This window comes from Lacerta agilis, chromosome Z, assembly GCF_009819535.1.
Source record: "Lacerta agilis isolate rLacAgi1 chromosome Z, rLacAgi1.pri, whole genome shotgun sequence".
Lineage (NCBI taxonomy): Eukaryota > Metazoa > Chordata > Lepidosauria > Squamata > Lacertidae > Lacerta > Lacerta agilis.
Genome location: NC_046331.1, coordinates 8988304 through 9014861, shown reverse-complemented (window position 1 = coordinate 9014861; position 26558 = coordinate 8988304). Strand labels below are relative to the sequence as shown.

General features: G+C 43.7%; 1 protein-coding gene across 1 annotated transcript; it reads right to left on the bottom strand.

The window, feature by feature from the left end:
- Positions 1 to 83: 83 nt before the first annotated feature.
- GSN (gelsolin) lies at positions 84 to 22407 on the bottom strand. The gene is given in 24 exon segments (XM_033137200.1): positions 84 to 497; positions 1446 to 1506; positions 2501 to 2578; positions 3951 to 4075; positions 4752 to 4770; positions 4772 to 4878; positions 4881 to 4926; positions 5936 to 5965; positions 5967 to 6016; positions 6019 to 6105; position 7505; positions 8554 to 8644; positions 9999 to 10132; positions 11519 to 11734; positions 12868 to 12956; positions 14322 to 14454; positions 15609 to 15631; positions 15634 to 15697; positions 17046 to 17195; positions 18490 to 18615; positions 18617 to 18656; positions 20989 to 21142; positions 22209 to 22365; positions 22367 to 22407. Coding segments are annotated over 24 exon segments (2187 nt in total). The 5' UTR covers positions 22403 to 22407; the 3' UTR covers positions 84 to 327.
- Positions 22408 to 26558: the final 4151 nt, after the last annotated feature.

Genomic DNA, 26558 nt, shown 5'->3' with positions numbered 1-26558 from the left:
GGACTCATGTTCTTAGGATGATCCTTGGAAGACGTAAACCCCAGTGTCTCTCAATAAGTTTTATCTGAAGCCAACAAACCTTCTGAGTTTCCACATAAGCTTTATTAAAGACCATTTTCAAAGCAGCAGAAAAGCCAGTACAGTTCATGGTGAGATTCAGGTACTGCACAGCTACTTAGGCTATTTGTTATTATATTATTATTATTTTAAAAAGAGTGACATAATTCTGCAGCTGGTGGAAGAGGAAAGGAGTAGCTCTTTAAAGGCAGTGAAGGCACTGAACTTTTATATATGTATTTTTTTTTAAAAAAAGAAAAGCTGTTCCTTTTACACAGCCAGCTCAGCCATGGCCCTATCCAGAGGATCGGTGCTCCAGTAATCATCTTCCCAGCCAAGGAACCAGCCAGTGAAGGTGGGTGGTTCGAACCCTTGTCTGATGAGTGTGATGGGAGTTCTTCTGTCACGATTGGCAGGGTCGGTCTCAATATATTTCCTGGCTGTAAAGATGCAAGTGAAGAAGAAGAAAAAGAAGAAAACACAAGAGAAAAATGAGCTTCTTGCTAAGATCCTAAGGGGGAAATCTCCTAAGAAGGATTAATGAGCTTTTATTGGCATATATGAGGACATGGGGAGGGACCCTGTGAATCCATTTCTATGTTTGAGGGTGGTACAGAGGGTAATGACACAAGAAAGACTTTTCAGTGGTGGCTCCCTAGGAAGCATGCCTGGCGCCATTGCTTTCCGTTCTTAGGTGCCAAGTTAAAACATTCTTATTTATCCAGGCTTCTGAGCCTGCATATAATGCTAGTGCTATTCAGCACACACCACTGTAGATAATTAACATGGCTAGCTTGGATCCATTGATTTCAATGGGTGCACTCTGAATAGAACTTAAGTTGTATACAACTCTTTTTTTTTTAATTGTGAGGGTCGTTAGATGTGTCTGTGGCCTTTGTTGTGACCATCCTTTAAGTGTGGTGGGTGGGGCTTGTTTCATTTCACTGTATCTAATTAATTCTAATGTCTTTGCTTTATTTTTCATTTTGTACGTTGCTTTGAGGCACTTCAGCGCAAAAATGTGACTAATGGAATAATAATTTTGAGGGGCTACAACAAAGGTCTCCAGATGATTGATTGAGGCTCGTTTTCAGATGGCTGTAGGGAATTTTTGGCCTTCTAGATGTTACTGAATTACAACTACAACTCCCATCAGCCCCAGCAAGCATGGCCAATGGCGATGGGGCTCCCATAATTCTTTGGGGGAAGCTCATAACTGTTTAAAGTGGTATCGGAGTGCTTTACATGTATGGTGTGAATGTGGCCACTGTTATGCAATTCTTTAGAATTAGATCTTATTATGGTAATGTATTCTGCATGCACTTGTGTACAGCCTGATTGGTCAGTGAGAAATAAATCCAGAAATGAGAGGCGTATACCCATCCTACCTGATGTTTGAGCCTCTGCCTTCTCCACCTCGTTCGCGTCTTTTCCAACCCAAACAAAGACCTTTAAAAAAAAGGCAATGAGAAATGTTAACATCCGTATGTGCACTGTCACAGTGTGACCAACCAGATGACTCTGGAAAGCATGCAAGCAAGACTTGACCATGGGCGTAGCCAGAGGGGGGTGGGAAGCTGCCCCCCAGATCCCTCCCTAAAAAAAAGTCCTGCCCCCTCAACAAAAATCCTGGCAACGCCCCATGGATCTGACTGATGACAAGAGTCGTATCCCCACTTGTGATTTCCAGCAGTTGGTACAAAGAAGCTTATTGCATAACTAGGGATGGTTGAGTCTGTTTTGGGTTCTCATTCTTCCTGTCTTGTTCTGCTCTCTGCATTTTTAAAGTCTTCATGATAGCTCATCAGCATTTTAGTGCAGCTTTATCCTAATACACACATTTGCTTTTAATGTAATTTCATCTTATATACATATCTTTGCAAGGTTTTTCCCCAATATTGTATGCTATTTTCACTAATTTTTAGGCACACTTCACCCCAGTATATACATTTTTGTATGCATAACTTGGCTGGAAAACTGCGCTGCAAAATTCAAAGTGATGTCTCTTTCGAAGAATGGCTGTGTTTCAGTTTGTGTTTGTTTCAGAAAGTGTGAACTAGGTTTGCTTTTAAGTGTGACCTGAATCAAATTTCTCCCTCCCATCTTTATTATTGAATTTATATCCCACCTTCTTATCCAAAGAGCTTAAGGCGACGTGCATACTTCTGCCATTCTTCATTTTATCCTCACAACAATCCTGTCAGGTAGGTTAGGCTGAGGGGCTGTGCCCAACTCAAGGTTACCCAGTGGGCTTTCTGGTTGAGTAGGGATTTGAATCTTGATCTCCCAGATCCTATTCAAACACTCTAACCTCTACACCACACTGGCTCTCACAATGCATCACTGAATGTGACTCTTTTTTTGAATTTCCCTTGTTCTACACTGGTTTCTTTGATATGGAGCATAAAAAGAACTGATTACCAGCGAAGAGATAGTGACATACCTGGTCCCAGGTATCCAAGAGCATCACATCATCTGTGGCCAAATCCTCTTGGGTCGGCTCTCCAGGTACTTCTTCAATCTAAACCGAATATTTAAGAGGTTGATATGTTAAAGGGGACAAACAACCAAAGCTTGCACAAAGGGGCTGGCACTATCCCCGAAGCTCCGTTGTACGTAATAGAACCTGAACACCATTCTCTTGAAACTGAAGCACCTTGTGTTGCTGGTGTTCCTAAAATGCTTAGATTTGTCCTCCACAGTGTTCTTCCCAGGAGCCTACTCCAGAGTAACCCTGGGGAGCCAATCCTCAGAGGTTGACCCACCTCCTTTCACCCTGATTGGCCTCAGTCATCACAAAGGAGGTGGCTCAACCACTGCAGATTGGCTCCTAGGAAAGGGGCCATGTGCAGAGTACCTTTCCCTCAGCACTGAGCAAACACAACAAGGTGCCACACACCTGTCTGCCAGGCAGGTATGAGACCGGGTTATTTTAAGTCAGGGATGAGGAAGGTGAGGTCCTATAGGTGTGGTTAGAATACAGCTCCCATCAGCCCTAGACAACCTGGTCAATTGTCCAGGATGACAGAACTTGTAATCAAGCACCAGCTGGAGGCCCAAAGGTTCTCCCTCACTGGCTTAAGCACACCTTCAGAGACTCAGCAGCCCATGACACTGCACTTGCCATTGCCACTGTCCTCCAAAACCTTCCTTTGGTTTTAATTCCTCAGTGCAGTGCAGTATTGGACTATATGTGCAACCAGTTCATTGAGCATTCATCCTGATTTGCTTGCACAAAGCTTGTGCGGAGGTTAGACTACATCTAGCCTTCATTAAGTGTTTGCTGAGATTTATGTGTGGGGAAGATACGCAACAATGAGCATTTGTCCATATTTGTGTGTGTGGTGTCTAGACATTCATCCCACACTTTTCTGTGCATTTTCTGATTTCGTTCCTAACCAGAAACAGTCTTGGGGTTTTTTAAGTGGATTTGTTGTGCTAGGGTGACAAGGGGTTCATCCGATGTTAGTCCTACTAAGAACAGACCTCATTAAAATTAATGAACGTGATTAACTTCGGTCCATTAGTTTCAATGAGTTTAGCTGGCTACAAACCAGTGCATTTTGATCCACTGTAATTGCACAACAAAATCGAAATTCTTTCTAGTAGCACCTTAGAGACCAACTGAGTTTGTTCCTGGTATGAGCTTTCGTGAGAAGTGTGCATGCACACGAAAGCTCATACCAGGAACAAACTCAGTTGGTCTCTAAGGTGCTACTAGAAAGAATTTTCGATTTGTTTTGACTATGGCAGACCAACACGGCTACCCACCTGTAACTGTAATTGCACAAACCACAATGTCTTGGTTTGTGCCTGAATCTCTCCAGAAAAATACTGACAGTCTGAATGTGTCCTAAGTTCTCAGCAAAGCCCTGAAGGCATGAGATACTCACAGTAAAGCGCCCACTCTTGTTGGTGCAGGCAAACAGTCTAGGTGGGTGAACATCCATCTTCTTGTCCTTTAGCCGTGGGGAGGTGCGATAGGCAGCTCTTCCACCAAGTGCTTCCCAGAAACCAGCTGCAAGAAAGGAAAGGAACCACACATACAGGTTTGCCATCATCGTCAGGAAGGATGTGGCTGCCTCTGGTTTTGAGACAGCACAGTGATGATTTAGGACTGGAAACGAACCATGTAACCAGTGCCTTGAATCAGAACTATGGCCTGTCCCCGAGTCTTTTTTAATTGTTCTTTCATGATGATTGGCATTCATGGTCTTACCTATTTTTATTTAACCAAATGTATGTATCATTCGATTGCAGCAAACCTCTTAAGCAGGTTGCATTATATATATATATATATATATATATATATATATATATATATATATATACACACACACACACACACACACACACACACACACACAATTAAAATTATCAGTAAAAAACGCACCAACGTCCATGTTGGGGTGATGGTACTAGCACAGCGATACACAATCCTGCTTCAGGACTGTTTACACCTGCAAGACTTTAGGGGTGAACATGCTCCTTTGTTTCCAGTTTATGCACACCCATAACCTCCTGCAAAAATCCTGATTCGTTTTCCCCCACCACAAGTATTCCCAGGTAGTTTTTGGCTACATTTTTGTTGCACAAGAATGATCCTTCAAAGAGCAATAATGCTGTAACACTGGGAAAGCATCACAGTACAGCTAATAAAGCATACTGATGTACGGATGGTCCACACTTCAAACCTGGTTCTCCGCCTTCAGAGGACTTCGGTTGCACGTGCTCCCAAGACCTTCAGTAGCTCTCTGGCCCCAGACTTCTCGGCCTCACTGGCTCCATTGCCCACCCACAGGTAAGCAGTAGAGGGGGTTTCAACACAAAGGCATCATTGGAATTGAGCTCCTTAGCAGCCGCATCCACCTGTGAAGGGACAAATGTAAGCCTGCCATCAGGGCTGCCAGCACGGACACCTTGAGCCACCCAGTGGCTTCCCCAACATTACAGAACTTAAGAGGTGCCAATTCGACTTGCCCTTTTCAACAAGGCAGAGGCCATGTGGAAGAACAGAACACTGACTCCCTGAGGAACATTGGGCAACCAGGAGTTAGGAGTGATAGGAGGCTTGGGATGTGGGAGTGGAATTATTCCAGAACGTTAAGTGCAGGTAGTCACAAAATTCCATTGGAATATTTAGCCATAGGCAATATAATGCCCGAAGGCTCTTCCTTATATTTCCACAAGTAAATAGACTTAGCTTTGAGAAATTAAAGCTGAAACATTTGGGCGTGGTGTGGTGTCAAGTATCCCAAAAGTGGAAGTCACTGTGGTTCATTTTCCCAGCAGAAACCCAAGGCTGCCTGCTCATTTTTCAAACTCCATCTTGTCAGCACTGCCATTTGCTCCAATTAAAAACCATATATATTCTTCACCAAAAATATTTAATTCTTTTTTATAACTTTATTTAGATTTAGATTTAACTATTTCACAACAAATTTAAAACTATTTCGGCAGAAAACAAATACAAATACTTTTTGTGGTTGTGGTTATTCCTTCCCAATTTTTTTTTTTATTGCACACACATACTTGCCAGAATTCACACTGTGCAGTGGTTCTGTAGTCTTCTGTGAGCAACAGGTCTTGTGCACGCTTATTTTGCTCAGATTGCAAATGTGTGTAAACCAGTTTTCCCTGGCTGAACACACACCTGTTCTAAGAACAGGAGCTTGGATTTAGGAGGCTGCTGCCTGCTTTGGAACAGGATTCCACATCAACAGAACCCAAAATTTTATTTCGGATTAGAATTTGACAGCAACACTAGTCAAGGAATAGCAGCTGGTGTGAAAAATGAACAACCGACCATGAGAAGGCCCCAGAAGTAAGGCCTTGCGATGAAACCTATCCATGATCTTGGTATCAACAGGTCCCTTACCTCTACAGCTCTGGTTGTGCCAGATGTGCTAGGACCGGACTTGGAAGAGCCTTGTGGATGCAGGACTTGTCTGACCTCCTCTCTGGAGGTGCCACCTTGGTACACGATCAGAGGCTTCCCACCGAACAAGCTCATGAGGTGAGGCGGTTCTTTGCCCTGGACCACTCGTTCTATCACAAAAGAGGCCATGGTCACTCCACAGAGGAAGAAAACACCTGAGGGCTCAAGCTCTGTCGTGCATTAACCTACCACCAGAATGCCTGCAATGCGCAGCTACCATGGAAAAAGACAGAGGACCCACGGAGCATACAAAACTATTGAGAGCTGTGAATCAGCAGGAATTAAAGCTAGCAAATCACCTGCCATTTAACCAATAGCCGCTAACCTGGTCAATTCAGGGGCCCTCCAGACATGCTCCTGATTGTGCATTCATGTTTATTTGTGCTTGCGATGGTATCTGGGGAGTTACACGTGACTCCATTTTCAGTACTATTTGCACCCTGTGAAGCTTTTGGGCAGACATACTGATTATTTAATCAGTGTGGCCAAAGCTATCTTTAGCCATCTCACCCCTTGCCTTCCCCTGTAAGACCAATTGCAGTTAAGATTCGTCAGCTGATCAACCCATTCCCACCACCCTTCTGAGTAATACCCCTCCCCATTCCCTCACTGAAGAATCTGAAGAAGTGTGCATGCACACCGAAAGCTCATACCAAGAACAAACTTACAGTAGTTGGTCTCTAAGGTGCTACTGGAGGGAATTTTTTATTTTATTTTGTTTTGCTGGAATCTTTGTAACTTTTTACACCACAGATATTCTGGTTTATTTTTTTGTCCTGCTTTTGTTGCACAACAGTGCCCCTCCAGATGATAATGTGGAAACCTTGGGGAAACATTGCAAAACAACTGAAAAAGTGGAACGGTGTAAGGACGGTCCAGTATAAATCCACCTCTTATCCACTTTCTTTGTGTCCAATTATATACAGTGGTGCCCCGCTAGACGAATGCCTCGCTAGACAAAAAACTCGCTAGACGAACAGCATTCGTCTAGCGGAAGCTGCCCCGCAAGACGAAAAGTCTATGGGGCTGCTTCGCAAGACGAAAATTTTCGTCTTTTTTTTTCGTTTAAGCGGAGCGCGGCTGTCATTGCCGCTCCGCTAGACGAAAAACAATTAAAGAACCTTTTAAGGAGGTGTGAAAGAGGAGAGCGCAAAATATGGTCTGAAGCTCAACATCAAAAAAAACTAAGATCATGGCCCATGGTCCCATCACTTCCTGGCAAATAGAAGGGGAAGAAATGGAGGCAGTGAGAGATTTACTTTCTGGGTTTCATAATCACAGCAGATGGTGACAGCAGTCACGCAATTAGAAGACGCCTGCTTCTTGGGAGAAAAGCAATGACAAACCTAGACAGCATCTTAAAAAGCAAAGACATCACCTTGCCAACAAAGGTCCGTATAGTAAAGCTATGGTCTTCCCAGTAGTAATGTACAGGAAGTGAGAGCTGGACCATCAAGAAGGCCGATCGCCAAAGAATTGATGCTTTTGAATTATGGTGCTGGAGGAGACTCTTGAGAGTCCCATGGACTGCAAGAGATCAAACCTATCCATTCTCAAAGAAATCAGCCCTGAGTGCTCACTAGAAGGACAGATCCTGAAGTGAGGCTCCAGTACTTTGGCCACCTCATTGAGAAGGAAGACTCCTTAGAAAAGACCCCTGATGTTGGGAAAGATGGAGGGCACAAGGAGAAGGGGACGACAGAGGATGAGATGGTGGGACAGTGTTCTCGAAGCTATAACATGCGTTGTGGCAAACTACGAGAGGGCAGTGAAGGATAGACGTGCCTGGCGTGCTCTGTCCATGGGGTCACGAAGAGTCGGACACGACTGAACACAACAACAAGATGAAAAACCCGCTAGACGAAATTTTCGCAGGACGAATTATTTCGTCTAGCAGGGCACCACTGTATTGCAGAATACACCCACAAAAACACTGGTCTAGAGGACCCCCATCTCTTTTCTGTTCTTGTGATCCTCTAAACACTTCCTCATATAATTAATTATTCTCCATTTTTCTGATCTGGGCAGACCAAATTTTATTGAAATAACTGCTCAACATTCAGGTTTCGTCTTATAGGGTTGCCATATTCAAAAAGTGAAAAATCAGACACGAAACCTTTAGCTTTTAGCTACTTTTAAGGAAAATTGGCAAAAATGACACCACCGACATGGGTTGCCATACGTCTGGATTTTCCCGGACATTTGGCCGATTTTTGCCTGGACACTGCTTCCGTCTGTGGTATTCTGGTTATGTCTGGGAAATTCCGGACGTATGGCAACCTTTCACCTTATATTGTTAGCACTGTCATTTGCTCCAATTAAAAGTTCTGTATTTTTTCACATGTGTACTTGCACAGGCATGAAAGCAGTCTTAAAGGTAGTTCTGTAGTCTTAAAACCCCAGTGATCACAGGTGCATAGTCTCATCATCTCTCGGAGCATGCTACAGCTCTGGCATTTAACAGATCTGTTTCGTTACTTGTCCCTTCCCTTATTTCGGTTCAATCTAACGGAACCCATCTGTAGTTAAGCCACATGGACTGGCCCAGATGGCAATACCTGCACTGCAATGCCTCCCAGCTCCTCATCCAGTTGGACAGTAAGGAAAGCAGAGGTTGCGATTTCATCTTTGGTGGAATCAGCGCCCTGCCTGAAAAAACAAAGCGTAAAAATAGATGTACACAGCATAATTGGGGAACCTTTTTCCTCTCAAGGGGTAATCCTTTGAGGATGGCATACCTGGTATCTGAAGAAGTGTGTATGCACACGAAAGCTCATACCAATAACAAACGTAGTCGGTCTCTAAGGTGCTACTGGAAGGAATTTTTTATTTATTTTGTTTCGACTATGGCAGACCACACGGCTACCTACCTTTGATGCTTTCAATAACTTTTCGTTAAGGTTATGTATACATTTATTTGTTTTTGTTACTATTATGTAGGGTTTTTTTAATTGCTTTATTGTCGTTATAGATATCCATCATTTTACAGTCATTTACATAATTTAACACATTCTACATATTTTACCTATTTTCCATTTCATACAAATAAAGTATTCAAATACATAGTTGTGTGTCTCTTTCCCCCCCCTCTCATATAATTTGTACAAAACTATTTAATTCCATATTTCTACATCAACGATATCATACTAATACTATAAACAATATAAACAGTATAATGGAGAAAAATAATAACTAAATAAAAAAATAAAAAAATTTATAAACCTCAGTTATTTACATAAATCTACACATAACCCAAATCCAAATTAATACTTACATCACTAACATGTAGGATTTTTTTATATTCCTCTTTTACACTGCTTTGGAAACATTTGTTGGAAACCGGTTTGGAGCTTTTTAGTTTAGAGAAAAGGGGATCAAGCAGTGACACAATAGACGTTATAAAAAGTTTTTCTCCCTCTCTCAAAACACTAGAAACTTGTGAACATCCAATGAAGCTTAATGTTGGAAGTTCCAGGAAATGTAAAAGAAAGTACTTCTCTGCACAATGAAAGTTCAGCTGTGGAACTTGTTCCCACAGTGATGGCTACCAACTTGGATGGCTTTAAAAAATGATGTTGGATAAGTCTATCAATGGCTATTAGCCATGATTGTTATTTTGTACCTCCGTGAGCAGAGGTTACGTGCTTCTGAATACCGGTTTCTGGAAGCTGAAGAAGGGAGAGGACTCTTGTGCTCAGGTCCTGCTTGCAGGTTTCCTGCTGGGGCACCTGGTTGGCCATTGCGAGAACAGGATGCTGGACCAGACGGGCTTTGGCCTGATCCTGCAGGCTCCTCTTACATTGTTATGAGTTAGAAAACCTTAAATGAGGTGTTGGGAACCTTTTGTCCTCCAGATGTTACTGAGCTGTAACTCCCATCAACCTTGGACACTGGTCATGCTTGCTATGGCTGATGGGAGTTGTAGTTCAGCAACATCTGGAGGGCAAAAGTTGTCTTTTATTTTTTTTTAAAAAAAAACACTAAGAAGAAAAAGTTATCATACCAAGTGTAGATGATTTTGCCTTGTTTTCCACCATGTCTGTAATCATACAGGATGATATAGCTGTCCCCACCATAGAATTGTCCGTAATTTGAGGGACTCACTGGGACTTTGGCAGAACCTTCTATTCTCCAGATCTGAAGGGGGGGGGGGAGAAAAATGACACCCAAATCAGATAAATGGCAACAAGAGACCATTGGTGGAATGTTCTAAATGAAGACATACAAATTATGTGTGAAAGGAGTAGGGAATGCAAGAGACAGGTGTATGGACAGGTGTATTTACACCACATTTTAAGTGCATTTAGCAATTTCAACAGCCATGGCTTCCCCCACCCCAAAATAATCTTGGTAACTGTAGTTTATTCCCCCACAGAGATATATACTATGGTTTCTGGGATTCTTTAAGGGAAGCCATGTGCTTAAATGTTTGCTGTGGATATGACTTAAGTCCTCTAATGCTTTGAAAGATGCTAACTCTGATGGATGGTTCTAATGGCAAACTCATGGCTTTAAAAGGAGATGAGGCAGATCAAGGGAGAGAAAAAATGCTATTGATGGGCTACTTATCAGAAATGGCAGAGATCAGAAATGGCAGAGATCCTCCAGGATCAAGAGACAGCTTGTGAAGAAGGCTGGTCCATTAGGGCAAATGGGGAAGTGCCCCACCAGCCACAGTCTGCCCTCAGCCAGCCTCCACCTGCCTGCCTTCCAACTTACTAGTCCAGGGGGTGGCCCTGCTGCCTGCTTCCTCATCTTTAGTTCCAGTGCTGCCCTTGTAGAACTCAGCAGGGAGGATGATGCAAGCAATGCTAGAATGAGGAGGCTCTGCCTATTACTGGCTCTGGCGCCACCTACTGTGGGGCTCCCTGCCTTCCGCCCTCCCAGTCCCAAAGGACTCCAGCTACCACTGAAGACAGCATGTCTGGGAATTGCAGTGGGTGGAGATCAGCCACAGGAGAGGCCAATGGAGCACAGGATGAAGGGGCCCACAGAATTAACACCCCAACAGATCTCGATTCCCTGTTAGGTTTCCAGCGAAGCCTGCAGTCACAGCTTGGGTACAGCACAGAGCAAAACATTGCTCTCTGTCTCTACTTCCAACATTAGCCAAAACTCACTCACACAACTTGTCACATAGACAGCCTCCCTTGGTCAGTTTCTTCTTCCTCCTAGGATGACCGTGGCCTCCAGCCAGGTGAGGCGGGAAAACGCCAACCCATTTATCTCTATGGCATCCTCTTCAAGACTTCACAGTGCTTAACTGGCCAGCCAAAGCCATTAACTTAACTTATGTATTCTACCCCACATACACAACATCACAGATTTAGAAGGGACCCAAGGTATCATTCAAACTGACCCCCCCAACTCATAACAATAATTTCTCTTGTACTCACTGACTGCAGTCCAATACACACTCAGCTTTTGTCTTTCTTGCTTAGAGTCCTGAGCTGCCAAATGCTGGACAGATCCTTTTGCCTAATATAGTGACGATTTTGCATAACCAACCTCTCCCCCACTTACCTGTTTGTTTCCAGTGCCATCATCTTCCATGCCATGCTGGGCTGCCATTGTTGGGGAGTTGTGTAGTGTGGCAGCATCGAAAGGAATGTTGTCAATCTTGGCCACGTGAGAATTGATGTAGCCCGCACCCAAGCCTTCTGTCTGGTCCCTGTCACGCCAATTCTTGAAGAACTGCTTGAACAGAGGAGTTTCGCCACCATCTGGAAGGACTTGGATCTGAAACAAATAAAGTATCCTGAGATGGAATGGTCTCAGCTGAAGCCAAACTAGGACAGAATTGTATTTTTTTCTTTTTTCTTTTAGGAGCTTTATCAGCACAATTTATTTTTGACACTAGGCCTCAGTGCAGTTCTCTAGCTATTGAGCCACATTGGCTCAATTTAGACAGCATGGCAAACCATCGTTTGAGTTTCCAGATGTACCCAAAGCAAACCATGGTTTAGCCCTGCCAGTCTTCTTTTGCATTCTGTCATTTCAGCCCTTAGGTTCTTAACTTCACTCCCTTACCAGCAATCTTTGTGGTGATCGAACTATGACAATGTAAACATCACCGCAAACCTGGGTTAGCATAAAAGCATCGAAAGTCAAATTCAAACCATAGTTTCACATTCTGGCTTACTGGACAATCACAATTCATGGTTTGTCAACTGAAGAAATTAACCAAAACTCAACAAACCTTCCTTAATCATGGTTTGAGAGCCAACCACCCCATTTCATCCCTCCCATATCTTGCTTTGAATTGAACCTTGTGTGTTTTCTGCAACATCTCTTTTCTCCACTTACCTTCCATTAATCCTAACCGCATTCCTTAACTTGGGTGGGGAACTGGTGGCCCTACAGATGCTGCTGGACTACAACTCCTATCATCTCTGCTCACTGACTATGCTGACTATTGGCAAGGGTGGTGTGTCCCATTTTGTCACTTGAGGTAAAATGGAATGTGCCACCCTGCTCTGCTGCATCTACCAGCACTGCCTCTGTGCCACTTCCACTACTCATTTCCAGCATAATCTCATGAGATTTTGTCAAAATCCTGTAAAATGACTCGCACTCATTGAGATCGCATGAGATTTTAGTAAGATCTTGTGAGATATCACTGGAAATCGGCACTGCTGCTGGTGCCACTTCTCTGCCACTGACAGGGGCGGCGGCGAATGGGGTGCCTGTAGGAGTGCACCTCAGGGACTTCTTCTACCTGAGGCAGTTGCTTCACCCCACCTCATGCGTGAGCCGGCCCTGGCTATTGGAGCTGATGGGAGCTGAAATCCAACAACACCTGGAGGACCACGGGTTCCCCATCCCTGCTATAACAGAAGGAAGTCTATGGATAACTTTTCTTGTATCCTCACCTGTGTATGTCGGGGATAACCCATCTTGGTGATGAATTCTGCAGCGGTTTTCAAGGCAGTCTTCCTTTCCTCAGCATTGGCATTTCTACCTTCAAGTGAGCAACAGGAGTGTGTGAAGATAGACATATTATAAGAGAATATAAAATTTGCTACCAGATGGAAGGGTTTTAGAAGTCCTTCAAGTGGACATTTTGTGCTTCAGGCACAAATTCAAGTACTGTATGTGAGACAGAACATATTTCTGAGGCAAAAAAAAATAAAATTATATGAGGCAGAATGTATTTCTGATGTCAAAGAAATAAACAACTATCTCACGTTTAGAAAACAACTGAAGGCAGACCTGTTTGGGGAAATTTTTAACGACTGATGTTTTAATGTATTTTTAATCTTTTGTTGGAAGCCACCCAGAGTGGCTGGGGAAACCCAGTCAGATGGGCGGGGTATAAATAAATAATAAAAATATATTATTATTAAGAAAATTTAAATACATGAAGACATTTCAAGCAACAAATGAAATAACTATTTGCCATCTTTTAATGATACCTTCAAATCTTGTCTAGTGGCAAGGTCTTATGCTGTTCCACAAATCCTCACCAATTTCTCCCCTCAAGCTAAGATGTGACAATACATTTAAATTTGCTGCCAAAAATGGCATTTTGTATGAGTTTCTTCAAAAAGAAAAGTGGGATATTTTTTTAAAAAAATAAACTGAACAAATAAACAGACAGCACCCTCCACAATCCCTCAATGTAACATCAAGTTAGAGAAGTGCATAAAGTAATATTATCAGGTGTTGTGCTTCTTGGTACACCAGGAATTAGGAACTTTTGGCCCTCCAGATGTTTGACTCCAACCTCCATCAGCCATGCCCACTGACACTGATGGAAGCTGGAGTTCAATGACATCTGGAAGGCCACAGGTTCCCCATATCTGTTGTACACTCATTCTTTTGTTTACAGGGAGTGTGTTTATGCGTATTAAATGCTGCCTATTAACTTCCCTATGGAAAATTCACACCCCTACAACAAAACAATAAGGTACACTCTCCATAGAAATTGAGAACCCAGCTGCATGTATTTCACTAGCACACAGAGAGACCATACATTTAAAGCACAACGATGGCACTTTAAACATTCATGGTCTCCCCTCAAAGGAGCTGCTGTTTGTAAAGGGCAACACCTATTCTACTCAGAGAGCTACAATTCCTGGGAAGAGGAGTTGATTCTTAAAACTCGGAATTGTAGCTCTCTGAGGAGAATAGGGGCCACTTAACAGCTTTTAACTGGGCTTAACTGTCAGGGGTCCTTTACCTTTAACAGCTTTTAACAGACTACAGCTCCCAGCACTCTTTGGGAAGCCACAACATTTTAAAGCGTTATAACAGCACTTTAAGTGTGTGGTGTGAACATGGCCTGTGTTAGCCATATGGCTTTTGTATATCTCTCTCCTTTTACCTTTCCAGACAAAGATTTTGCCATTAGTGCCATGGTCAAGAATGAAGGAATCATCCGAGCTCAGGGCTGATTGAGAGAATGGATTCTCATCAGCCACCAGAGAGACCGCCATGTTCCCTGCGCTGTTGGATACCTGTAACAGTACAGCAGAACAGATTGTTATTCTTGGGGTGTGTCCAGCATTAGTCCTACTCAGAGTAGACCAACCATAATTAATGGGCATGACTAACTTAGGTCCATTAATTGAAATCGGTCTACTCTGACTGAAATTCAGTTTGATACCAACCTATTATTGCATTAATGACATGTTGCAGAATACATCCACTCACTAAAAAACCCAAAAGCAGTCTGAGGGGGCCCTCCAGCCACAGCTACCACATTTCATCTCCACTGTCCTCTCTCACAAATACTGCCACTTCTCTCCATTTCACTTAACCCCAGTTAGCCAACCCTGATTAAAACAAAACTTAAGTACATTTAGCTCTCAGCACCCTGAACAAACTACATTTCCCAGGATTATTTGTGGGGAGCATTGATTGTTTAAACCGATAGTGCTTTAAATGTACGGTATAAATGTGGCCTTCTAGTCTCTTGGAAGAATGCATGTCCAGCTGTCTGGAGTGCTAAACAACTAAATAGCCCAGTATAAACCAGGGGTAGGCAACCTAAGGTCCGGGGGCTGGATGCTGCCCAATCGCCTTCTAAATCTGGCCCACAGACGGTCCGGGAATCAGTGTGTTTTTACATGAGTAGAATGTGTCCTTTTATTTAAAATGCACCTCTGGGTTATTTGTGGGGCATAGGAATTCGTTCATATATTTTTTTTCAAAATATAGTCCGGCCCCCCACAAGGTCTGAGGGACAGGGACCGGCCCCCTGCTGAAAAGTTTGCCTGACCCCTGGTATAAACTCTCTCACACACCCCAACACTTCTGTTAGGGGATGAGGATATTCTGCAACATTTTGCTTCAGGTTCCACTTATCTTAATATTTTTGGTTATACAGTACTCCATTGGACAGGTTTCTATTGCAAGTGCAAAACTAAAAAAATAAAATGAAATGTAAGTTCAGCTTATCAGGTGGGTTGGCATTCATGGCGTTGACACTGTTCCCAACATGCACTCTAGCCAAAGACAATCACTGACAGGCAAAGCTGAAACAGCTCTTTGTTCTCCCTGGGATATTAAAAAACAACAACCCCAAAACTGCTTCGAGGGCTGTCTCTCTCTCCACTGTTTCATAGGGCTCCCTCCCTCTGGCTCACTGGCCATCTGGATCTTGTTATACCTTGTACAGCTTAGCCAGCCTTCGTTGGTTGTGTCAGCTACTCCGTCATCAGTAGTGCCTGCTGGCAGGGTGGGCTTGGGTCCCAGAACCTGAAAAGCAAACATGCAAAAAATTAATATTATTATATTAATAATAATGCATAAAGGTTTCTAGAGGAGTATATGCTGACTAAACAGGCTCTCTGCTCGCCAGATGCTTTAACAGAAGAAATAAACAAGATCCCACAAGGAAAAATAAACATTTAATCTCTCGTTTTTAACCCTGATTTATGCCTGTCGCACAAGAGGATAGTTATGGGAAATGGAGAGGGCGGGAAGGAGAAGCCGAATTCAAAACCTTATGGAAATCGACCAGTGTAAAGGCTAATTTTAGGACATGGCTTTGACAGTGGAGGCTGGTCCATTAGAGCAAACAGGGCATTGCCCTACCAAGTGAAGTCTGCCCTCAGCCAGCATCCTGCCTACCAGCCTTCATGTTAGCCAACAGTCCAGGGAGTGGTACTGGTTGCAAGGTCCCTCCTTAAGTCACAATGTTGCCCTGGACAGGCATGTCCAACCAGTAGATGGCGATCTACTGGTAGATCCCCAGCTGATCTTGGTAGGGTGGGACCCTTATTGGTTTTGGGATTAAATAAAGTTTACCAAAAGTTAAAAAAATAAAAGCTGAAGAACTCTGGGCAATCCTACCCCCAAAAAGCTCAACAACTCTGGGCAATCCACCCACCCCACGCACGCTCCTCCTCCCTCCAATGACAATGGATAGATCACTGCTAGTTTTTTTTTAATACTGGGAGTAGATTGCAATCTCTTGGGAGCTGGACGTGCCTGTGCCTAGCAGAACTCAGCAGGGAGAAGGATGGGGGCATAGTTGCATTTGCTCCAACATCCTGTTCTCACAGTGGCCAACCAGATTTCCATGGGATGCCCACAAACAGGATTGTTTACCTCCCTCTTCTCTGGTGCAATATTATAAAAATTCAGAATTCAAACCTGTCTCCTTCAGTATCCCGGTGCAGTTTTACTGAATGTGCAAGGGGTTGGTGGGAGGCAGAAACTCTTACACACTCAGCATCAACTGAAACGGCACCTGTGTACACGTAGCAACACTGCCCCATTTTCTCTCACCCAGCACATTTGGTGAAGAGCATTGAAATTCAGAAGAGGCTGGATTTTAATCTGTAGGACCCTCAACTGGACTTCCAGACGGGAGATTGGGAAATTAACAGAATGCCCCATCCCTCTGCTGATGCAAGAAACTGCATTTAAGTTCCCTGCAAAATCTAGCCATGGATTCTCTGCAAAACATGTAACTTGACCCCACATAGTTACTCAGAAGTAAGTTTCCCTGTGTTCAATTAGGCTTACTCCCAAGTAACTGCATATAGGATTGCAGCTGAGTAGCACATATGGATTTGTGAGAAAGTAAATAGACCAGGACCTGAAGCATCTCTTCCCGCTCAGCACCGTCATCTATGACATAGACCCTTGCGCGTCCACTTCTCTCGTTATCCCGGATCCCCTTGGCGACTTGGGTGGCCTTCAGCTTTTCAAACTTGTTACTTTGTGAGCCACACCACTGGTGAATATTCTGCAGGGCACAGAAAGAAGGAGGTTAAAGAGGCAAATACTATACTGTATAGCGGGAAGCGGGAGTCAGATTTCTTAGGATGCAAAGAAGTGCCTTTGTACTCACATACCATTAGACCATGGTTAATGTGAAACATGGTTTAACAAACCATAGTTAGAGCTGAGGCATCTGGCAGCTGATCACTTAACCCATGCCACATAAACGGTTGAAAACACCAATGAGAACATGAACAATACTATGCTATGATAATGTTAAATAGGTTTATGAATGAGCAATCTTGCTAACAAACCACAGTTCACACATAACTCTATATAAACCATAGTTTTTATAAACCATAGTTGAGTGTTATGTGTGAACCAGGTCACAGCCTAAATAAGGTAACGATTGGATTATTGAAAACACCTATATGCTACTTCTCCACAGTTCAAAGTAGCTTCCACAAAATCAGCAATATAACAAAATAATTTATTTGAGGGGGCCAGGACCGGTTGTGTCCACTTTAAGCCTGTGCCTCGCCTCAAACTGTGAACGTGTCACAGAGAAAGCTAGCCTTCAGGCTGGAGCTGAGTACTTTGTACAATCAGCTGGGATAATGTGCTTGCTTGGAAGGAGACATTCGCATCAAGCCTGGACTGAGGGCATGTTATTATCTCCTCCAAATCTTTTCGTGCCCCATAACAAAGGGGACCAGCACAGAACCAGGGAAACTCAAAAAAAGAGTGTCATGTTCTGGTTCAGAGATGCATAGGGATGGTGGAAAAACTAGATCACATTTAAAGGGTGAATCTACTTAATTCGTACTTTCTGAAAAAATGTGTGAACCGGAATACAATTATCCTTCAAAATTCACTCTTCTCTGACTTTTGCAGTGCAGTTTTCCAGACATGTAATGTACACAAAAATGCATATCTGAGGTAATGTGTGCATAAAATGCACATATTGGTGAAAGTAAGAAACAACAATGTATTATATATGGGGAAACTGCTTTGAAAAAAATGTGTATATTAGAATTTTTCAATAAAATGTCAATTAAAATCTTCAAGGGACTATATATATATATATATATAATATATATATATATATATATCTATATATATTATATACACACACACACACACACACACACACACACACCAAAAACTTATGTTGATTTTGTGGAAAGCTGAAATTGACAGATTAGCTAATCCTACCTAAGGAAAAATAATAAGTTTTGTTTGTGTGTGTGTTTGTGTGTTTGTTTAACCAAAACAGAAAAACTTCCCGTTGCCCTCAGGGCTTGCAAGAACACACACCCCTGGCCCAGATCCAAGATGAAGCAATCACCGGATGTGAAGCTGTCCCAGCTGACGGGTACCTCTGTAGCACGTACTGTTCGCCTTCCTTTGACCTGAAGGAGTCTCTGGACAGTCATTTCATTGGGACACCACGTGGCGGAAGCCAGAAGCCACACCACCATCCAGCCTGGAAGAACAAAAAGAAGAACAATTTGCTGGCCATCCACCCAGCTTGAAAACCTTGCTTAGGTCTACCCTGGGTCTCAGTCAGATTATAATCACAACGAGAAAGCTGTCAATAGCAGCTGAGGTAAGAGTTTGCTGCAGACAACCTATTCGTTGAGAATTACCCCTGAAATGAAGAGGTCTGATTATATCTCGTCTTTATTAGTGTTTGTTCTAAGTTGTTTGCAAGAGTTATATTGTCAATGAGCATCATCTTTATTTGTTTGCATGGTGGTTATACATCTTTCCGTTAAACATTCATTCCACACCTTTCAGTGCATTTCCTTGTCACTTGGCTGACTGTAGACCAGGGCTCCCCAAACTAAGGCCCGGGGGCTGGATGTGGCCCAATCGCCTTCTAAATGTGGTCCGTGGACAGTCCAGGAATCAGCGTGTTTTTACATGAGTAGAATGTGTCCTTTTATTTAAAATGCCATCTCTGGGTTATTTGTGGGGCCTGCCTGGTGGTTTTTACATGAGTAGAACATGTGCTTTTATTTAAAATGCATCTCTGGGTTATTTGTGGGCACAGGAATTCGTTCATCTTTTTTTTCAAAATATAGTCCAGCCCCCCACAAGGTCTGAGGGACAAGTGGGAACCGCCCCCTGCTGAAAAGGTTTGCTGACCACTGCTGTCAAACTGTTCCTATTTTGAAGGATGAATTCAAGTGCATACGGAAACTTCAGGTTTGTGCAATTAAAGTAGATCAAAGTAGATCACAGTGGTTTTCAAGCATGGGTCTCCAGCTGTTGTTGAAACTACCAACTCCCTGCTAGCTACGAATAATGGGAATCTGTAGTCCACAACAAACAGCTAGAGACCCAAGTAGTGTGAAACACTGCCCAGCATAACAAATCCAACAAGAATTTCAATTTTTATAGGCTTGGAATGATGAGGAAATGCTAACATGCACAACAGGGGAAAGTGTTTGGATGAATGCATGCTTCATGGGAAATTAATTGCCCACAAGCAAATCAGGATGGGTGTTCTTTGCCACGTAGAATCTGGATATAAACCAGGTATAATTTAATAAGCTTTGTAGAAGTAAATCAAGAAGAATGCTCAAGAAACAGGTCCTCGGAGGAGCCATTCCTAATTGCAAAAACACACACACAAAAAACCCCATTCTGTTTCATAGTGGCTTATTACTTCAGAGCACAGGGTGAACTTTAATTCCCTAAACCTAAATTTCCTTGATATGCACTTGATTCCCTCATACAAAATACTGTCAGTCTGGAGGAACCTCAGATGTACCTCTTTATCTGTTTATCATTTCCTTCTATAATTGCTGCATTTATTCTGGGAGAAATGGTCACAGTGGCTTTAAAAAGCCTGCACCGCGTGCCCTTTTTGTTCTTCATAAACTTACACACAGCTGTATAAACACACTTCATCTTTGTCGTTGTCCAGTGGATTTTTTGGGTCAGGCTTGAGTATTTAAATATTCCCTGTTTACAGGGAAATGTAATGTAAATGAAGAGGACGAGCTGCGACCTTTTTGTGAGATTGTCTTAGCAAGAGTTTTGCAAGGTGAGAGGAGGAGGAGGAGGACGGCAAATTGTCAAATGCAGACAGCTGAGAAGGGTGGTGTGTGAGTTCACACACACCCTGGGCTGTTGTTCGCCTTTTAAAAATGCCGGGATCAAGTGGAGGTGGCGCAACTTTAGATTTTTTGTTTGTTTGCTCTCTCTCCCCCCACCCCATGAAACTCCCCCCAACCCCATGAAAAACGAACATTGAAAACAAGAATAAAAAGGTAAAGGGACCCCTGACCATTAGGTCCAGTCGTGTCCGACTCTGGGGTTGCGGCGCTCATCTTGCATTACTGGCAGAGGGAGCCGCGTATAGCTTCCGGGTCATGTGGCCAGCATGACTAAGCCGCTTCTGGCGAACCAGAGCAGCGCACAGAAACCCCGTTTACCTTCCCGCCGGAGCGGTACCTATTTATCTACTTGCACTTTGACGTACTTTCGAACTGCCCTAAAATACACAACTATTTATACAAAACAGATTTAACTGTAGAGCAAGCGAAAATCCTTACTAGTAGAATAGCGCTCATAGCTCTCCTGTATTTTGGGAGACTTAATGCAGACAGGCCTGAAGCGCCAGCAATTCCATAATTTAGGGGAATATTAAGGAGTAATGGAAGCTCTATGATTCCAAGGACGGGCTCATCAAAAAAATCACCTGGATGGGAATTTATAATTCCTGGGTGGAAGGCAGTCCAGAGATGCTTTTGCTAATGAGGTACAGATGTACTACCAAGCAGGCAACTGGACTTGTATACACTTACCTTGTATTTGATGCCTGATTGAAGTACCCCGTGAAAGTGGACGATTCATGCCCTTGTACCTCCCGGTGCTGAATTGCCCTCCCTCCAAGGTAATCGTCCAGCTGCACTGTGAAAATGGCAGCGGATCCACTCTCGTCCTGGCTGCATTGGTCCCCTAGGAATCAGAAAAGGAGAGAGAAGCATGCCTACTGAGAAATAAACTCCACCAAGTTCAATAGGGGTTACTCCTAGGTAAACCTTAATCTTGAATATATCAATCTTGAAATGGCACCTTCACTGCTTTGGTTTACTGTCAGTAAACAACAACAGTGAACTGTGCAGCACTTTTGAAAAGGAGGAATATAAGAAGAGCCCGCTGGATGCTGTGGTACCTTGGGTTACAAACACCTCCAGTTTCCAAACACCTCAGGTTACAGATTCTGCTAACCCGAAGTAGTACCTCGGTTAAGAACTTTACCTCAGGATGAGAACAGAAATCATGCGGCGGCAGCAGGAGGCCCCATTAACTAAAGTGGTACCTCAGGTTAAGAACAGTTTCAGGTTAAGAACGGACCTCCAGAACGAATTAAGTTCATAACCAGAGGTACCACTGTATATGGCCCATGGCCCAGCTATTCAGTGGCCACCCAGACACCTGTGGGAGTTCCTCAAGGAGGACCTGAGTAGGGCCTACAAGAGCAGCCTCCCCTCGACCAACTGGTGTCCAGCAACTGGTATTCAGAAGCAGTGGAGGCAGAGCATAGCCATTATGGCTAGCACTCACTGATAGCCATATTATTGCAATGAGGTGAAGAATAATAATAATCAATAATTTATTCATATATATTAGAAACATAGGAAGTTGCCTTATTCTGAGTCAAACAGTTGCCTCAACTAGCTCACTGATCAATAGTGGCTCTCCAAGATCTCGGCAGAGGGCGTTCTCAGCCCTACCTAGAGATGCCACAGATTGAAACTGGGGGCTTCTGCATGCAAGGCAGATTCTCTACCACTGAACTACATCCCTTCCCCCAAAGCAATTTCAATTTCATGGCAGCAAATTTACAATAAATACAATAAAACAAGTTTTTAAAAATGCAGAAGTCAACCAGAGACAGGTTTAAAATCATGGAATGGTAGCAATGGTATGGATAGGAAGTGAAAGGCTTCCTGTATTGATTTCTCAACAAGTCTTCACCCTGAGCCACCTGCGGGGCCCCTGCACAAAACCCCAACCTTACCTAGCCAGAAATGAAGGTCGTACTGCAGATTCCCATTGCGCTGGCGGATGGTGTTGAGGATGACGTAGGCATCTCCGGTGAAGAAATCCCCATAAAGATTTCTGGGCACTGGGACCAGGTCAAACTTCTCGATTCTCCAGATTTGAAGACCGGGCTCCCTTCCCGGCGTTCAGGAACTCTGCGTGTTCCACCATGCTGATGGGCTAAGAGAGAAGGAAAGAATTTGCGAAAATAAAAACAAAATAAATGACTCAGTGCAGTCTGGGCAGCACAAAGAAGGCTTTGTTCAACTGTGCCATATCCTTACCCTGCCTCTGGAACAGGGTTGGCCAGGTATCCCCCCAGAGATCCAGCCCTCTTCCAGTCTTTCAGTCTTCATAAACTTGGATTAGTTAGATAGTAGAGCTTTCTCTTACTGCCTTGTCCCTTGCAAGCAAGTTCTGGTTTTCTGTTTTCCTCCCTCCCTCCTCCATAACATAAGAAGAGCCCTGCTGGATCAAGCCAAGGGCTCAACTAGCCCAGCATCCTGTTCTCACAGTGAGCAACCAGGTGCCTCTGGGAAGACCTGAAAGCAACAGATCTCCCCACCTGCAGTTCCTTTCCTTTCACCCACCCTCTCTGATGTTCATTCTGCTCTTTCCTGTTCTTTAATTTATTTACTATATTTCTATTTAAGCAGAGGAGGGGAGCCTATTTCCAACCCAAGGGTCAAGTGCCCTTCCAGTGCTCACATGCCAGCGACAGGTGAGGTCAAATGCAAAAGTGGTCCCTTCTGGAGTCAAAAGCAGATGGAACAGTTATGGGCTCTTGTTTTGTTCTCGCTCTTATATTTGGTTTGCAAGTTGTCTTTATACTGCATATTGCTTTGGGACGCTTTTGTGGGGAAAGCAAGAAATAAATAATAATGAAACAATAATAATGCACAGGTGCCAGGATTTGAATGTGGGCCCTTTGGCCTGCAAAGCATCTTCTCAACCACTAAGCTGTGGCCTTTTCCCAGTTTACACTATGCAAAAGCCTCCTGGGGTGCCTTTGGGCAAAGTTACAGGTAGGTAGCCGTGTTGGTCTGCCATAGTCAAAACAAAATAAAAAATAAAAAATTCCTTCCAGTAGCACCTTAGAGACCAACTAAGTTTGTTCTTGGTATGAGCTTTCGTGTGCATGCACACTTCTTCAGATACACTGAAACAGAAGTCACGTTACCCTTAAATATACCAGACTCCCTCAATATACCAGACTCCCTCACTATATTTAAGGGTCTGGTGACTTCCGTTTCAGTGTATCTGAAGAAGTGTGCATGCACACGAAAGCTCACACCAAGAACAAACTTAGTTGGTCTCTAAGGTGCTACTGGAAGGAATTTTTTATTTTATTTTGTTTTGGGCAAAGAGCACCCTAACTTCAAAACCAGCACCCAGCATTGTAAGCCACACTGAGGTTAGGCAGATCTGCTTTGCATACAGTAGGAGTGACTCAGGGTGGTGTTTTCATTTTGTTGCTCTGGTTACTTAAACCAAATTCAACCCAGCCATCGCCCATGACCAGCTCTGCAGGGCACTGTCAAAAACAAGAAGCATTTTTCTTCTAAGCAGGTCGAGCAACACTAGGGACGGCTTCCACGCCCTTATTTGGCTCCACCTGTTTGATCCAGCTTCTCTCAATCTGTGAGGGCCACAGATATTTGTTGTCACCAAGTTAGGTTTATTTGATTTTATCTCTCTGTGTATGTGTTTATCTAGAAAACTATCAAATAAACCGGTAGGAGAGGGACCTGTAACCCTCCATTTGTTGCTGACTACAACTCCCATTATCCCTACCTAGCCTGGTCAATGGTCAAAGATGGTGAGTTGGAGCTTAATTAATTAATTTCCCTGCTTGCAGGATTTGCACTGGCTGCCAATCTGCTACCAGGCCAAGTTCAAGGTGAAGGCCCTAAACAGCTGAGGACCATGTTATCTGAGACACTGCCTCTTCCCTTATACACCCAGAAGATCGCTGAGAGATGTGGGAGAGTTTCTCCTGCAAGTTCCAAAGATCTCAGAAGCCAGCCCCATAGCAACATGGACCAGGGCTTTCAGCTGGGCTGCCCCTGTTCTGTGGGATAGCATTCCTGTCAAGATGACAGGCACCCCCTTTATGCACCTTCTTGGGGTGGGGTGGGGGAGAAGACATTTTTGTTCCGACGGGCTTTCCCAGCTGGATAAATGGATCTGTACCACAAGTGACCACTTACAGGTAGGTAGCCGTGTTGGTCTGCCATAGTCAAAACAAAATAAAAAATTAAAAAATTCCTTCCAGTAGCACCTTAGAGACCAACTAAGTTTGTTCTTGGTATGAATTTCCGTGTCTGAAGAAGTGTGCATGCACACAAAAACTCATACCAAGAACAAACTTAAGTGACCACTTGTTAGGGTATTAGTCTTGTTTTAAATGCATTTGTTGTTTTCGAGATTTTAACTGGTTTAATTATCTTATGTGTAAATCGCCTTGAGACGGTGGTTTAGAAGGCAATTAATAAATCAGTAGTAAATAGTAATACTGTATCATCATCAATGCAACCACAACTGCAACCACAACACCCTGCCTTTCTCCCAGTGTAGGATCCAAGTCAGTTCACAACATGAATTAAAAAGAGTTACAGTGCTAGGGGGCAATGGGTTCCCCATCTCCAAATTAAATATCACAGCTGTGTTCCCTCTGGTGGAACAGCAAACAACAGCTTTAAGAGGACCATCTGAGAATTACAATGTGGTCCACTGGATTCCGAATTTCAACTCTTCACCTGGTTGTGATTTTAAAGACCAACAACTGATTTCATGGGCGTAGCCAGGATTTTTGTTGGGGGGGGGGCAAAACCTCAGTTTGCTATGTATTTTTATTAATTTTTATTGATTTAGGTGGGGTGCAGCTGCCCCCCCCCACCCCTCCCTGGGCTACACCCTTGACTGATTTGTTTTATGGCCTCTTCCAAATAGTGAGTCAGCATTTCTGACGCAACATTGGAATAATGCAATTATGAGAGGGCGATGCAAAATGTACAACCCCCCCAACCCCCCCCCAGACCACAGGAGACACAGTGAATGATAACAGCACTGAACAGATAAGCCGGTGAACTGATCACAAGGATAGCAAAGAGACTTTAAGTTGCCTCAGGGATCTGTTGTTTCCCACTGGCAACACAGACAAGGTTCCCCTTTTGATAAAGAGAATCTGTTCCCATGCAGGTGCCTCAAGGAAGGAGAAGCTGAGCGCTGCAGCACTTCCCCCACTTCCTGTTCCCAGCAACTGGTATTCAGGGGCATCCTGCCTCTGACAGTGGGTGCTGAGCATCATGGCTAGTAGCTGCTGATGGACTTATTATCCTCCATGAACTTGTGCAACCAGCTTCTAAAGCCAAGAAATGTTTTGGATCACTCACATTTGAATCCCTGTTTAACTATAAAACCCCTCAAACATACAAAGCTGCCTTATACTGAATCAGATCATTTGCCCATCTCTAGGCCATATATCGTCAACTCTGACTGGCAGCTGTTCCGAAAGGTCTCAGGTGGAGAAAAGGCTTTCCTGCCACCCATTACCTGGAGATGCTAGGGAGTGAAACTGAGTCCTTCTACAACAGGGATGGGGAACATGTGGCTCTACAGATGTTGTTGGACTCCAAATCCCATGGGCCTTGGGCCAGCATGGTCAGGGGTGATGGGAGATTGAGTCTAGCAAGAGCCGGAAGGCCACAAGTTCCCCATTCCTGGTCTACAGGAAAAGCACATGCTCTGTGACCGAGCTTCTGCTCAAAACCCCAGCACTACCAAAGTCAAGATCCCAAATTGCACACACACCATACATTTAAAGCACATGACTTCCACAAAGAATCCTGGGAACTGTAGTTTATCCCTCACAAAGCAAAATCCCCAGCACAAGATACAGTTCCCAGGATTTTTTTAGGGAAAGTAATGTGCTTTAAATGTGCTTTGGATGTCTGGTGCATAAACAGCATCGGGCAGATCTCTCCCACTGTTTTTAAAAAAAATGCATTTAACAATAACATTATATCATCAAAGAATCACCCTTGCTCTATCTCAAAAGCATTTGCAAAAACGTAAGGTAATGAAGGGTATGCCTGTTGTCTTTGAGGCTCCAGTACTTTGGCCACCTCATGAGAAGAGAAGACTCCCTGGAAAAGACCCTGATGTTGGGAAAGATGGAGGGCACAAGGAGAAGGGGACGACAGAGGATGAGATGGTTGGACAGTGTTCTCGAAGCTACTAACATGAGTTTGGCCAAACTGCGGGAGGCAGTGAAGGATAGGGGTGCCTGGCGTGCTCTGGTCCATGGGGTCACGAAGAGTCGGAC